This window comes from Chanodichthys erythropterus, chromosome 14 (assembly GCF_024489055.1).
Source record: "Chanodichthys erythropterus isolate Z2021 chromosome 14, ASM2448905v1, whole genome shotgun sequence".
Classification (NCBI taxonomy): domain Eukaryota; kingdom Metazoa; phylum Chordata; class Actinopteri; order Cypriniformes; family Xenocyprididae; genus Chanodichthys; species Chanodichthys erythropterus.
Genome location: NC_090234.1, coordinates 46,872,747 through 46,889,471, shown reverse-complemented (window position 1 = coordinate 46,889,471; position 16,725 = coordinate 46,872,747). Strand labels below are relative to the sequence as shown.

The 16,725-nt window shown below is 37.5% G+C and overlaps 1 protein-coding gene across 2 annotated transcripts; it reads left to right on the top strand.

Annotated features, from left to right (window-relative positions):
- Positions 1-804: 804 nt before the first annotated feature.
- cytip (cytohesin 1 interacting protein) lies at positions 805-9,714 on the top strand. Of its 2 annotated transcripts, XR_010897150.1 has the most exons (9): positions 805-1,034; positions 1,345-1,394; positions 1,478-1,532; positions 1,619-1,721; positions 2,878-2,971; positions 5,441-5,507; positions 6,098-6,164; positions 7,483-8,405; positions 8,489-9,714. XR_010897150.1 is itself a non-coding variant. In XM_067410406.1 (8 exons), the coding sequence occupies exons 1-8, from the start codon at positions 858-860 to the stop codon at positions 7,899-7,901; spliced, it is 1,032 nt and encodes a 343-aa protein (XP_067266507.1). In that variant the 5' UTR covers positions 805-857; the 3' UTR covers positions 7,902-9,714. The 2 variants fall into 2 exon arrangements, 1 of the variants encoding a protein (XP_067266507.1); XM_067410406.1 differs by having other exon boundaries at positions 7,483-9,714.
- Positions 9,715-16,725: the final 7,011 nt, after the last annotated feature.

The window sequence follows — 16,725 nt, the reverse complement described above, 5'->3', positions numbered from 1 at the left end:
TTCTTACCCCATTGACAGATAATTTGCAAAATAAAAAAAATGCACCTAAATTTTTACATTTATTTTTGCCTGTGGTATACCATGAAAATGATTATTAGTTCAATAACCTTCCATTCTTTTCATAGTCGTAGTGGACGCGCTTAACTCAAGAGTCAACCTACTTTGTTGAATTAACTCAGTTCAACTGTTCTGAAACTGAAAACTCAGAATTTCTCATCTCAGAGTGTTAACTGAAAGTTTAAGTTTTAAGTCAGAGTTGGTTGAACCTCTTTATTGAAACCCCAGGAACAGTGTGGGAAACATTGGGCTAGAAGTATGGGAAGAGTACTTTTTTTTGTACAAAATCAGAGGAATTTCAGAACATAAACCGCTGTGAATCAGGTTGTTTGCTCTAGTGTTGAGGGTCTCATCTCATCTGTTTCTCACTATTCCAGCTTTCAGAAAAGTCCTCTGTGTAGACCACAAAACAAGTGTTCAGTGAGATGGAGAGAAGTGAAAGCTGTGCAGATGTGGAAACAGATGAAAGAGATTTGAGAACACTGTGGCTCTTCATGCATGTTTGTTCTCAGACTCAAACTACTGCAATATGCTAAAAAAGGAAACAACAATAGGCAGATGCACTATTTCTGCAGCACATTAGATGAAGATGAAAAAAGTGAAAGAATAGATGAGGGAAAAAAAGGAACCATAAAAGATGGTCAACACCCCCCCCACACACACACACACAAGACACACACTGATTCTCGATGTCTTTAGTTCCTGATACTCACGTGACGTGGGTATATCCGCTGTGTATACTACAGACAGGTCACACTGAAGCCTGCAGTTGTGTGCTGTGGTTCTATGAATAAAGAAGCATGATGACATCCAATAAAAACTGTAAAGCACCTTTAAAACAGCTGAGCAGCCTGGACAGCTACATAATCGACAGCTCTCAAAAGAAGAAAAGCATACTGTGGCGACGACGGTCTTTCAACAGTGCCAAAAGTTTGAATACTGAAGAAATCAAAGGCGGGACATTATCACGCAGTCAGGTGGGACAATTAAAATGCAATCTTAATATCTGTTTTTATGGAAACATGAATGCTGAGAGTTTATAATTATATAACTTAACAACTGTGGATCTAACATAATAAACTGTCCTAATCCATTTTGTAAAGATTTCCTAAATGAATATAACTTGATTTTTTTTTTTTAAATTAATCAGTTAAAAAATAGTATTAGTTCAAATGTAACATGCATTCATGCAAAATAACAATTCCTGCAGGATTCTTGCAGTTTTACATAATTTTAGATTAATCTGAATAATCACATTAAATTAATCTGAGAATTGTTCTTTTGCAGCTGCGTAGAACACACTCAACATCTCTGGTGGATTATACTGATCCTCAGAGGTAAGACTGATTTACTGATTTACTGTGAATATCTGATGTGTCTCATCCAAATATTTGATGCACATTTCTCCTGTTTTGCACAGAACAGTGGTCATATTGGAGAAACAAGACAATGAAGCATTTGGATTTGAAGTCCAGGTATGTTTCTATAGAGATGTATTTTTTAGAACAGGCATAAATTATATTTTCAGTAACAGTCCTTTGGGATGTGTGTCTCTGTGCAGACATATGGTCTGAAGGTGAAGAACAGCAGTATGGTGGAGATGTGTACATTTGTGTGCAGTGTGCAGGATGGCAGTGCAGCCGAAACTGCAGGTTTGACTGCTGGTGAGCAGGTTTTCCACTTCCTTTTTCTCAGAGTGTTATTCACTCCACCCATCTGAACTGACCTTGTTTACATAGCATTTTCTCACCAGCCTAGACCACATCTATCTGTAACACAGCATATGTGTTGCTCTCTTTGGTCTTTATGGACTGTTATTTCATGCTTTCTCAAGCATTAAGCATTTTTCTTTCAATGGAAAACACTTAAATCAGCCTGTCAATTTTATTTCAATGGATTACACTTTTTTACGTTTCCTGAGGTCCACTTATAATATTAATAATATATGTACATCAAAAACTATCAGAATTTAGAAATGTTCTACCCTGTTTTCTCTCTGTATGGCCAGTGTTGTGATTGGGCAAGATCTTTGCATATGACACATATTACACATATAGAACTGGTTTGTTTTTATAATTACAGATGATTAACCAATCATGAAAAGTGTTGGTAGCACCATTAAATTCACTACTCCCATTGCACAAAAGGCTGTAGCGCTGAGCATTGTAGTAATTTGAGTGCATTACATTTGAAACACTTAGCAGGCATCTCAATCTGTTTTTATTATATTAGGTTTTACTGTTTTAGTATCTCCATATCACCGGTGGGCAAATCATAAAAAAGCAGTAAAGAAGTAGACGCTGATCTGTGTCTGCATCTTGTGCGTAATAATAATTGAATCAAAGTAGGTTGCAAATGGAAATATCAGTGCAAATGGATATACTTGTATAACAAGTAATACATAACAAATACAAATCAATAGTGCTGAACAAAACCAAACAAACAATAAAATAAAAACAGTGCAGAGTAAACTAAGAAAGTAAATTTAACTGTGCCGCTAGTATCGACAAAAAATAAATAAAAATTGCATAAATTACGACAAGTTTCCCAAACACTTGTTCTGTGTGCTATCACACAGACAAACAAACAAACAAACAAAAGGTTTTGCTAGTGTCACAAACAAACATCAATCTAATGAAAGGCAGCTGTGACAGGAGATGGTCTGGCTACAACAACAACAACAGTACTAAAACACTACTCATTTCACTTCTAAACAAGCAATTAAGAAGGTTAAATTAAAGATGGAAAAAATTGTTTGTGGTATGATTGCCAGCTCTGTGTAATGAGTCTAATTTTGAAATCTCTCTCTCTCTTTGATAGGTGACATCATATTGTCAGTAAATGGAGTCAGTATTGAGGGTTCTACCCACCAGCATATCATTGAGTTGATTCGAGACTCCATTAACATGCTAAAGTGAGTATAATATCAGAAACAAAATGTTTGTGCTACCATAAATAATGCAGCGTGTTGAGAAGATGTGTGCTACTGAGTGATCAGACTCATGGATGATAAAATGGAATGGAAAACAAAAATCCTAGTTAGAACTGGGAACATTTGCACCAACTGTGCTTAAGTTAAAACTAAAGTATAATTGTGACATAAAGGGTGATTCAAAGGTTTAGTTTACTCAAAAATTAAATTTCTGTAATTAATTACTCACTGTCATGTTGTTCCAAACCCGTAACACCTTCCTTTATCTTTGGAACACAAATTAAGATATTTTTTGATGAAATCCGATAGGTTTCTGATGCAATGTCATAATAAATTTAAAGTCCCAGAAAGGTACTAAAGACATTGTTAAAATAGTCCATGAGACCAATTGTTCAACCTTAATGTTGTGAAGCGACAATAATACTTTTTCTGTGCAAAAACAAAACAAATATAATGACTTTATTCAACAATTTCTTCTCTTCCTTATCATCTTCCTTCAACGTTAAAGGGATTGTTCACCAAAAAATGAAAATTTGATGTTTATCTGCTTACCCCCAGGGCATTCAAGATGTAGGTGACTGTTTCTTCAGTAGAACACAAATGATGATTTTTAACTTGAACCGTTGCCGTCTGTCAGTCTTATTATACGAGTGAATGGTAACACAATTTATAAGAGTAAAAAAACATGCATAGACAAATCCAAATTTTTTATGCAAGAAACTGAACAGTATTTATATAATTTTTTACCTTTTATACACCACTATGTCCAACTGCGTTCAGCATTCACTTAGTGAGGTCTGATCGCACTCTGACAACGGCATATACTATACATTGTCTTCATGTTTCGCGCATATACTTCAATGAGTGCTAGACATTACTTCCGTTGTCAGAGCACGATCAGACCTCACTAAGCGAATGCTGAATGCAGTTGGACATAGTGGTGTATTAGAGGTAAAAAATTATATAAATAATGTTCGGTTTCTCACACAAACCGATCATTTCGTGTCTTAGGACATCAATGTGTCTTCACGAGCCGCAGGGTTTAATTTGGATTTGTCTATGCATGTTTTTTGACTCTAATAAATTGTGTTACCGTTCACTCGCATTATAAGAGTGACAGACGGCAACGGTTCGAGTTAAAAATCATCATTTGTGTTCTACTGAAGAAACAAAGTCACCTACATATTGGATGCTCTGGGGTAAGCAGATAAACATAAAATTTTCATTTTTGGGTGAACTATCCCTTTAACTTTGTAGACACAGTGCAGCGCTTCTGGGTTCTACATCGGAATGGCGACTCATTATTGGCCGGCTCCTGCGTCAGCAGCACATGTATGCGTTGTGCTGCTCATGTGAACAGCGTCTGCACTTTTCTTACTACGTCAACAGCATAGGAGACTGACAGGGAAGAGAAGAAATTGTTAAGAATGATAACTATAAAGATTACTATAATGATAACTATTTAATGTCCTCACCAACAGATGATATTGTTCTGTTTATTCTAAGTGCATGCTGCAGTTTTGTCGTCTGCAGCTTTAAATGCTTAAGCTTTGAAAGCAAGAAGGATTCTGATTGGCTTTCAAAGTATTTAACATTTGTCAGCTGAAAAAAAAAAATCATTCTGAAAGTGATTCCAACTATATTGTTTCTCTGTGCACTTATAGTTATAGTTGTGGTGTGGACTTTTTTGGATTCTTTTTTTATACAATAGTTAGTTCTGGATCTTGAATCTGATTGGCTGAGAGTCTTTTCCAGTCATGCCACATTCTACTAACATCACACAGAAACCGTTTCACAATTTGTATCACTCCACTTGTTTCTGCTGGTGAACAGGCATATGCACAAGAGAAACAAGCATGCAGCCATCTTTAGAATTTTGTGTTTGAAGTTTCGTAAATAATCTGTTACTTGTTCCAGAGCAAATCGATTTGGCTAAGGGCAAAGTTAAGTTTTATAATGTTATATTTTTATTTAACTTAAATCCTGTACTAACTAAAGTGCTGCTTTTGTATTTTTGACTTAATTGTTTGCTTGTGTTTATTTCCTATTGTACAAACTTCTTATACTTTTACAATGGTTAGTATTGTTCACATAAATATTATTGTTCAATAAACAATATTTCATTTTAAATAAATAATATGAATAAAAATCCCCTACTGTTGACTCCAATTTAAGAACTTACAAACTGCTGGTGGATCCCTACCATGATTTATGTCTAGAGATCAGAATATCACAGGGACTTGGCAAGGACTCTTTTGATTGGGCCAATGTGTAACCACCTAGCAACCACCCAGAACTTTATATGACTAAGCACTTGTTAGCCGAACACCCTAGCAATCAACAGTTAAAACAAATGTGTATATTACACAATCATAAAAAAGACCCTTTGGCCATCATGTATTAATTTGAACCACTGTCCTTCTCGTCTTCTCTATGTATGTGTGTGTGAAGGTTGGAGACAGTCAGCGGGAATGTTGTGAAGAGAATTGAATTAGAGAAAAAGATGCGCTGCCTCAAGGTGTGTATTTATGCATGTTAATGTGTGTTTGTGTGTGTTTACCACATGTACCCTTAAAGAGCTGAAACCTCTCAGAAATATACGGTGCATAACTGAGAAATCCCAGGCAGCCTGAATTATATATAATGTGCTTGTTGAAAAAAAAACAGCATATGCTGGTTAGGTATGTTTTGAAGCATGGCAGCTGGTTTTTGAGCTGGTTTATGCTGGTCCTTAGTTAGTCATAAACCAGCTCATGCTCAGCTAAGGACCAACTAAGGACCAGCTTAAACCAACTTAAGGTGGTCAAGTGCTGGTCCTAAGCTGGTCCTCAGCAACTAGCTCCAACTCAGGAACATCTTAAAACCAGCTCAGGACCAGCTTAAACCAGCTCATGACCAACTAAGGACCAGCATATACCAACTCAAACCAACTGCCATGCTTCAAAACATACCTAACCAGCATATACTGTTTCTTTCAACAGGGGTAGTGTATGTGTTACCATGAATGCTGAGGCATCTAAATGAATGCTGATCGACAAACTGCACATACACATTTACCAGAATGACTCATTGATGTTGATCTTGTTTCTGTTTTTTCCCTCGACACAGCAAACTCTACGTGAGAAATGGGTGGAACTGCAATCTCTCACGCTTAAGGAAAGGCGTCTTACTGGAGGTGAGAAAAACACTCACTTTAGTTTCATTTCTAAACTGTTCAAGGCGATTATATATCTCCCTGAGAGAGTTCTAATTTTGCTTTAAATGAGGTTTATAGGAAGTTCTGAAGAGCATTTTCATTCAAGATCATTTTGTTCCTCTGGGCAAAGTCAAAGCTGCTGCTTTCCACTGCTTATGTCAGGCAAATGAACATTTCTCTACCATCGAGTTCAATCCTTGAGCCCCCTCAAAGCTCAGCATTTACTGAAAAGTAAACATTGCATGTGAACTCATTATTTAACAGAAGTTTTTGTTTCTCATGATTTTAAATGTTTAGTTCACCCAAAAATTAAAATGCTGTTATTAATTACTCACTCTCATGTAATTTCTAACCTGTAAGACATTCATTCATCTTTGGAACACAAATGAATATCTTTTTAATGTTTATGCATCTACCACTTTGACACTTCAAAGATTTCATAAAGAGATTTTAAAATTAATCCATATGATTTGAGTGGGGTTTTTTTTGCAAATTTTCTGAAAAGGCACAAACACTTTATATGATGAACATATTAAATTTAGGCTTTTATTTATATATAAACATTCATCAACTCAGATATCAGTTACAGTAAACAGAAGCTCAAGCATGTTTGCTTGACGTGCAAGAGCCAATGAGGTTCATTCTTGTGTGTTACGCAGCACGTTTGGGTTTCCGCATGAATGAGGGACAAGCAAGTTTGGTTGAGCTTCTGTCTATGTTCGCTGATCAATGTTTGAATAAAAGCCTAAATTCAGTCTGTTCATTATATAAAGCGATAGTGTCTCTAATTTGGATTTGATTAGTTTTATGATCTCTTTATGAACTTTTTGAAGCGTCAAAGTGGTAGTTGCGTAGCTGTCAATGGAGATCTTTAAATGCAACATTTTAAATTAAAATTTCATGCAAAAAATGTTTTTAAATTGTTATTTATACAGTTGAGTTTGCACACCAGCATAATATATATTTACATATATCCCACAAGACAAAATAATCATTAACTTCCATAAATATTGCAGAAATAAAGGTTTAAAATTGTATGTGCTGTTTGTTCTTATTATGGTGTAGTTTTCACAATGATAATTGGTCTCTGTTTTCTTATGGTTGTGCATGAGTCCCTGTTTTATCTTGAGTAGTGAAACTGTTAGCAAAAGCTGTTTTAACAAAGTTTTTAGGAAACCCTCATTCTGTCCATCTGTGTCACTTGTCTGCTACTCTGCTTCTCAACAGGCTGATGTTTTTGCGGATGTTGACTGATTCAGGGCCATTAGAATTACAGGTATCTGTGTCTGTGTTCCAGGTAATCTGAATGAGAGTGCTCAGCATCTGTCTGTTGACTCTGTGACATCTTTTTCATCTCCAATGGGCCACTCTGGGCAGCGTTTTTCCAGTGACAGCAGTTGCCGCAGCACCATGACAGATGATAGTGAGGATGCCGCCTTCATGTCACCAGTATTTGATGACTCAAGTCCATTTAGCCCCACTGAGCCAAACGGCGGCTTCTTCCAGCTGGAGGGGGGCACGTTGCGACCCCTGACAAGAACACGCAGCATTAGCCTGACCAGCAGTAACAGTTCACTCTCCCCGAGCTGGGAAAATTCATCTTCATCTGTGTTTGGGACCCTGCCAAGGAGAGGCAGAAGAGGTAGTGTCCGCAAGCACCTTTTGAAGTTCATACCTGGACTGAATCACTCCGTAGAGGAAGAGGAGGGCAGCTGAAAACTCATTCATACCTCCACTGACTGTTGATCTGATTAATTTTTTGTAAGGACCTTGGGCAGTGGAAGGTTCATTCCATTTTTGACTTTCCTGCTTTAAGTGTTGATGAAAACAGGAGTCGAGTCTCACATGAGCATTATGGACTGCATGATGGCAATCTCTCTTTAATTTTTTGTCAGTTTTTTGTCAAGTGACCAAAGCATTATGACTTCCCAAAGATTCAGCACTGAAATAAACAACTGGCATTAACCAAACCTTAGGAAAGTTTATGCTAAAAAGCAACTGCATTGAGAGAATATTACACCTTGCTTCCACTGCTCTAATTTAGTGGTGCAAGACATGCAAGCTTATGAATGTGTCCTATTTCCCACTTGATCAAGATCTCAATGTCTGCTGTAGCATGCAATTGAGGTGTGGTTGCTCAGTGGTTAGGGCAAGTAAGTTTCCTAGTGTTAAGTATCTGCCTTGCTGCTCTCCAAATGTCAGACTGCAGTTCTTAACAACGTAAGTTACATTTTTAGTATTTCTGCAAGGACTTCAATAGTAGGTATATAGCATTTTTTTCTAATGTCAGTTCTCTTATTCAGGTTTTGGTGAAGCAAGAAGCTGAAGAGAAAGCATATTCAATACTAGACTCACAGAATGCTAGGAACCCTTTGATTTAAATGGGGATGTTGCGTTGCAAGGGTCCATCCATTCTCCAAAACCGCTTTTCCTCTGTAGTCATGGGGATGCTAGTGCCTAACCCAGTGTCTTAGGACACAGACTGCCCATCCATCCAGGGTGATTCACCGGCTATCACAGTGGTTACACAAAGACACATGTAATTTAGTGTCTCCAATCCACCTATACTGTGTGTCCCTAGATTGTGGGGGAAACTGCCGCACCCGGAGAAAACCCATGGCAACACGGGGCAACTGCAGACTCTGCATTACTCTGATTTCGTTACCACTAGAGAAAATGTTTGTGTAAAATATGTTTGTTTCCCAAGTCTCTGCTAAATGACAAATAACCATAACAATTAATTATGCGCAAGCTTACTGTGATTTTCCATAGGAGGACAACTTGTTGGTCTTGGAACAGCATTCCAGTCAATGTAGGTTTATGTTTAGGATTAGGGCTGAGGTTAAAGCTTCAACTGCATTCTTATCAATCTCATTTCTGTATTTATGGGTAGTTACATTTTAAGGTAAAAATTGTTTAACTGTTGTTACAGGACCAACAAAAGGTATTTTGCTTGTCAAAATCTGTCACCAACTGTAGAGGCAGTTAAAATGAATAACGGACAACTAAACTTATTTTGCTCAAAATCTCATATTTATAACACTTTACTTTAGATAATATCTATGAAACTGTATAGAATATATAACTCTTCATTTCTACTCTTTAAGAAGCATTTTAAATTCTGATCTCATATTCGTTTAAATGAGAAATTTAAATCATTGAACATAGAAAGGACTGATCTGTGAGTGTGATTTGAAAGTTAAGTGCTGACTTGAAAAGGCTGCGATGACATTAGTGACAGCGCTCCAAACCACAGAGGTATAGAAAAATTCATAACAGGATGTGGTCTGTTAGAGGTGCTACTTTACCAACTTTTTTCATGCTTTTTTTGAGTGATCCCTGTAACAGGCAGTTTTACTTAAACTAATAATATTCAAAAGTTCATGAATGTGAAAAACAGTGCTTGCTGTTTCATTCTTTTCTTTTTTCTTTTTTTATAATGAGCATAGTGTCTGTCTCTCTATGTATGTGTGTGTGTGTGTGTGTGTGTGTGTGTGTGTGTGTGTGTGTGTTGGGGGGGTGGATACAACCTGCATACAATACAGGAAGTATGTGCTTGACACAAAAAGACTCTGCTCTTTGCACGGTTCTGTTCTCTCTTTTGTTTCCTTTTACCATTTTCTTTAGATTTGAACAGTATGTTGTCTAGATTTAGTTTATTTTGCAGTAAGCAAGTGCTTATATTAAAATCAATTAACACATTTGCATGTTCTTTGTTCTCTCATGTTATAATATTTTGATGATAAACAGAAAATTCCAAGGCACTTAAGTGATTAAAGATAAAAGTCTTTAATAAATAGGGTTAACTCTTTATTTTTTTTATTATTATTTTAATCTTTAGACTTTTCTAAAGATTACCTAGAACCACTTGAGTGCCTTTGAATTTTACCTCTCATGTTTCTAGTGAACACCAGTGGTCATATGTTATACTTGAACTTTTATACTTTTTTTAAAGTTTTTTTTTTTAATAATTATATAGTTTAAACTATAAAAATTAACTTTATTACTGTTAATTTACAAATTGTAAAATTAATGTACAAATTGTACAAATGTAAAAAATGAATTTGTTCATAATTATATTAATACATTTATTTTACGTTTTTAAGTTACAGTAATAATATTACGTCTTAAATTCTTCACTTTCAAATGTTCAAAGCATCACGCTATTAACATTTCAAGTCCTTGAGCTTTTTTTAGCAGAAGGCTGGTAAAATTCTGTAAATGTCTGTCCACAAAAATGTTTTTGTGGAAATTATGTGGATGTGTAAATTAAATAAACCTAGCAATTCCCAAAATCATGTTAAACTCACAGCACATGCAGAGATGGAGTTCGCTGTACAGGGAGTGCAGAATTATTAGGAAAGTTGTATTTTTAAGGATTAATTTTATTATTGAACAACAACCATGTTCTCAATGAACACAAACTCATTAATATCAAAGCTGAATATTTTTGGAAGTAGTTTTTAGTTTTAGCTATTTTAGGGGGATATCTGTGTGTGCAAGTGACTATTACTGTGCATAATTATTAGGCAACTTAAATTTATACCCATTTCAATTATTTATTTTTACCAGTGAAACCAATATAACATCTCAACATTCAGAAATATACATTTCTGACATTCAAAAACCAAACAAAAACAAATCAGTGACCAATATAGCCACCTTTCTTTGCAAGGACACTCAAAAGCCTGCCATCCATGGATTCTGTCAGTGTTTTGATCTGTTCACCATCAACATTGCGTGCAGCAGCAACCACAGCCTCCCAGACACTGTTCAGAGAGGTGTACTGTTTTCCCTCCTTGTAAATCGCACATTTGATGATGGACCACAGGTTCTCAATGGGGTTCAGATCAGGTGAACAAGGAGGCAATATCATTAGATTTTCTTCTTTTATACCCTTTCTTGCCAGCCATGCTGTGGAGTACTTGGACGCGTGTGATGGAGCATTGTCCTGCATGAAAATCATGTTTTTCTTGAAGGATACAGACTTTTTCCTGTACCACTGCTTGAAGAAGGTGTCTTCCAGAAACTGGCAGTAGGACTGGGAGTTGAGCTTGACTCCATCCTCAACCCGAAAAGGCCCCACAAGCTCATCTTTGATGATACCAGCCCAAACCAGTACTCCACCTCCACCTTGCTGGCGTCTGAGTCGGACTGGAGCTCTCTGCCCTTTACCAATCCAGCCACTGGCCCATCAAGACTCACTCTCATTTCATCAGTCCATAAAACCTTAGAAAAATCAGTCTTGACATATTTCTTGGCCCAGTCTTGACGTTTCAGCTTGTGTGTCTTGTTCAGTGGTGGTCGACTTTCTGCCTTTCTTACCTTGGCCATGTCTCTGAGTATTGCACACCTTGTGCTTTTGGGCACTCCAGTGATGTTGCAGCTCTGAAATATGGCCAAACTGGTGGCAAGTGGCATCTTGGCAGCTGCACGCTTGACTTTTCTCAGTTCACGGGCAGTTATTTTGCGCCTTGGTTTTTCCACACGCTTCTTGCGACCCTGTTGACTATTTTGAATGAAACGCTTGATTGTTCGATGATCACGCTTCAGAAGCTTGGCTATTTTAAGACTGCTGCATCCCTCTGCAATATATCTCACTATTTTTGACTTTTCTGAGCCTGTCAAGTCCTTCTTTTGACCCATTTTGCCAAAGGAAAGGAAGTTGCCTAATAATTATGCACACCTGATATAGGGTGTTGATGTCATTAGACCACACCCCTTCTCATTACAGAGATGCACATCACCTAATATGCTTAATTGGTAGTAGGCTTTCCAGCCTATACAGCTTGGAGTAAGACAACATGCATAACGAGGATGATGTGGTCAAAATACTCATTTGCCTAACAATTCTGCATTCCCTGTATGTGAAACCGAGCCAATGAAAACAGATCAAGAGCAGCTTGTGTGTGCACTGAACACTCTACACCAAGGGTCTAAACATGTTCCTGGAGGGCCACTGTCCTGCAGAATTTAGCTCCAGCTTGCCTCAATACACAGGCTGCATCCATAAGCTTAGAAATGCTGCCTTCGGTGGATGCATCAAGGCACATCAGAATCCAATGTTAGCTTCAGTTTTTGGGCCTCATTTATAAAACGTTGCGCAGAAACCGTCCTAAATTTGATCTTCCGATCATTTCTCCGATGTGCGTACATGTGATTCATAGAATGAACGTACACACAGAAAAGGAGCATACGCCTCTCTTTCAGAAGTGAAATTTATAAATCGCAAATGATTTTGAACTTGCGCGCAGCTGAATGGTTTCAGTTCTCCACGTTTTAAACAACACCTAATTAAGGTCATTTACATATAAAACATCACCAGTCATCGTCCAAATCCTTGGCAAGCTGCAAGAATAGCTTAGATTTCCAAAAACCTGCAGTAATCTGACAAGGAAAAGTACGTACGCCTGCTCAGAACCTGACGTGGCGCTAAGCACTTTTCCATATCAAAGACTGTTTTTATAAATGTGAGCGTTGGCGTGGATTTAAGCGTACACACACTCTAAGATCACATCTGTGCATACACACACTTTATAAATGAGGCCCCTTGTTTCCTGAGATACCTTCATCTGATCAATTGTGAAGGCAGCATAGATGTATTCTTCACTGCCTTCACTACAATCCTATGCTTTCCATTCTGTGACAGTTGAGCTTAAAAAATAAAGATGGTGTCTGAAAGTTGCGGTTGGTGGTCAGTTTGTTTTTGACAAATTTTTGTTTTTAACATTTTCCAATTTTGATGTTATTTCTAGAGAGAAATTACTATTGTGGTCATTAAATATTTGCTTAGTTTGCACCAAATCTTGCGCTACTTTGTTGATGATCATTAAACTGTTACGCTTTTAGAGCTGCTTTACAGCATAACTGAATTCTGTTTGTATCACTGAATCTGTATTTTCCTGTTATCACTGTAAAGCTGCTTTGAAACCATCTGTAATGCAAAGAGCTATTTAAAGGCGCTCTAAGCAATCTCACACGTTTTTAGGCCAAACATTTTTTTGTCACATACAGCAAACATCTCCTCACTATCCGCTAACTGCCTGTCCCCTGAACACACTGTAAAAAAGCGGTCTCTTGTCGCCACAAGCTGCAAAAACAGACACAAAAGCAAACTGGTGCAGCCTGGACCACTGAACACAATAAACAGCGCCCAGCCAGTAACCGACAAGCAGCGTCAATATGCAAGCTACTTACATTTTAAATGCGCGTTCATGACTGTTTCAGGAAGCACGGAGGGGAGGGGCAGGAGGAGTAGGAGGGAGGGTCTAGCTAACCTGTTTTGTTTGACAACACTTCGAACGTCAACAGGAAGTTACTCCACTCAGGATTGCTTAGAGAACCTTTAATTAAAGGTGACTTGAACACTGCCCCTCGCTGCACTACAGAATATCAGACTATAGGCATACAGTTATTTAATTAAATCAGTGATGTAATATACAGTATAGGCACTGTTTACTTAGAACAAATATATACCCAGAAAAGATAAAAAAAAAAGGGGTGAACAGTTTGTAATTGTCTTAAATATATTGTACGTTTTTATTTACTCATACAAATTAAAAATAACATGCATTATTGCCTCAAAACTGGGAAGGGACATGTTTGGTTCATTTAAATATGTCATAAGCATGCCATTGAAGGCACAGTAAATTTCGCTGTTAGAGGTTGCTTTTTCAAAACAATAACAAAGGCGTAGCTTGATGACGTTGTGAATGAGTGTGGAATCATGGGAGTCGTTGTCTTCACTTCCACAGCCAATGGAAAGCAATCTGACGGGACTTAAGAAATCATGTTCATGGATTAGCTAAAGTATTAAAGTTTTATCAACGTTACTGTGGTTAAGAAGCAGGGTGGGCCGAGAGCCTGGGACATTTACATTTTCAAAAACTTGCACTTTGAAACCCGAATTCAAAGGCTTGCATTTTCGGTCAAAAAAATACACATTTCCAAAAACTTGCACTTTGAAACTCGATTTCAAAGGCTTGCATTTTCAGGCAAAAAAAAAAAAAACACATCAGCAAAAAACACCATTCCCATGGTGGTGGCAGCATTATGCTTTAGTGCTGCTTTTCTTCAGCTGGAACTGGGGCTTTAGTGAATAGCCAGAACCTTCTGGCATCTGCTAGAAATCTGTCTCCATCTGTTTTGGAATGGTACAGCCAGAGACAAAATGTCTCTGTTAGGTTTTTGCTCCTAATTTGTGCCTCATCCCAGACCTCTTATTTGGCAATTGAATGAGCAATCACTCAGCGCTGAGGGAGAATATAGTCTCATTTTATTGATAAGAAAAGAGAGAATATATAGAAAGAGTACAAGGGGTGTAGTATAGTTTCAGCCAATGAGAAAGAGAATACATCATATAGATCATGTTATAGGAATGTGATACATATAGAAAAACAAGTCTAAATATGGTCATCTACTGGTCAGGTACCCGTGAGGTCCCTTAGCATCCCAAGGACCTTCTCCTATACTTGGTAATACAGAAAAGCAGAGACCATTCCCTGTCTTACATTCACTCATGGTAGAGCCTTATATGGAATGGTTCTGGTACACAGAAAACCATATGTTTAAAACATAGTATACAGCTTTGACAGAGGAAAAAAAAAAGGAGCCTCAGTCCACATACTTTCAATGCTGAGACCAACATAAAATCTATCAATTGCCCCTTTTGGCAATAAAATTGCCACACCCAAGTCTCAGCATTACTTTTCTCATATCCAAATACAATCATTTTCTTTACCTTCAAAATCATCACATTCTTCAGCAAACATTTCCTTCATTTTCCTTCAAAATTATTAACATTTAACAGTTCTATTCATCAAAGCATATTGAGAGGATACAAAGTTGTTCATGGCACGATTAATCAAAGCTCTAATGAATGGAATAATACAACAGATAATAAATGCCATAATTAATAGGATCACACCTATAGGAATCAAAGCAGATACAAGCATTTGTTGCCATCCTGTGAGCCATGCTAAGAACCCACTTTGATTATCAGTAACTTCTCGTTCTTGTAATTCTTGAGCAATTCTAGTCATATTTTTTAAACCCTCTGAAATTAAATGACCATCTGCATCATTTTCAGGGATATAAGTACAACAAGAGGTACCAACAATAACACAAACTCCTCCTCCTGCCGCGGTTAATTGATCTAAAACTAGCCTGTTTTGCAGGGCAGTTAAACGGAGCCCTCGGAGTTCCTGTTGAACACCAGCCAATGTGTCTCTTGTAGTATTGATAAATGAAATTAGCTCATATCTTGTAGCCTCAACTTCAATTTGAAGACTAGAGACACCTATTCCTGGAAACACTGCTTCAAAGAATCTTTCAGTACCAGTCCAGAGTCGATGTTGCTTTGGTACTGGATTATCTCTACTCAAACTACTAGTTGAACTGCGGCTAGAGAGGGAGCGTTTCTTTTTCTGTTTTTGTTTTGTCATAACGTGAGGTTTGTGTGGTCTAATAACCATGGAATATTCTTCCAAAGTTACTAGAGCACATCTTCCACTCCAATTTTCTGGAAGAGTAGTGTAGACTCTATGTCCACACAGCCAAAACCAATCTTTTACAGCTCTAGTTCCCCGTGAAGAAGGAGCATATCTGTAGCAATTTTGACCTGGCACAAGTGCACAATATTTAGAACACACATCTTGAATAAAAGGATTAGCCCATCCATAAGCAATCATAGTAGATATAGGATGTGGTGTTCTTTTAGAACACTCAGTCATATTAGCTTTTGGATAATGCAAAATACAACTCATACAACAAGACATATTTTCTATCTCACAATGATGGTATGTTCGATTACATTTACTTTTAGGAATTACCCCCATTCTCACTGTTCCAGTTTCTCTTTCCATACATAACAGTGAGTCTGGAATAGAGCCAATAGTTGTCACTTTAGCATGTACTTGTGTTGCAAGCATCATTATTCTACTTTTTCCACAACTCCATATTGCACTTCTATTTGGAGCCATCATTCCAGTAATGCTAACAAAAATAGGGCATTCTAATTCTTCTTCTGTCCTTGGTGATTTAACCTCTACATGTGGTCCAGAAGCACTATGTGGCATTTTGGTGCAAACATAACAGTCACCTGTTTTTCCTTCAGATTTGGCAGTGTAGTTGGCTAATCTCCACCACATGTTAGCTGCAAAGGCATGTGGTTCTTCTTCATAATGTACCCAAGTTTCATTACCAGTGCTAACAGCAGCTTGTATGTGAATAAACACATTTGTCAGCACAACCAGGTAAAATATCAATTTAGCAATCATGGCTAGAGAGCTTCAATGATAATTATTGCTGGTTTTAAATCTCTAGCAATCTCTTTCTTCTTCTCCTCGTTGAACGTCTTGGTTCACCTTCCTTCGGATCTTTCCTTGGCTCACTGGCTTCCTTCTCCTCATTGACCAGAACGTTCCCCTGGGATGGAGCTGCTTTCAGTCGACTGGCATGGATCCACTGTGGCTGGAAGTCAGTCAGCACTCCTGTTCTCGTCACAGCAATCACCGTGGCGGGCCCCAGATATTTCGGCTCA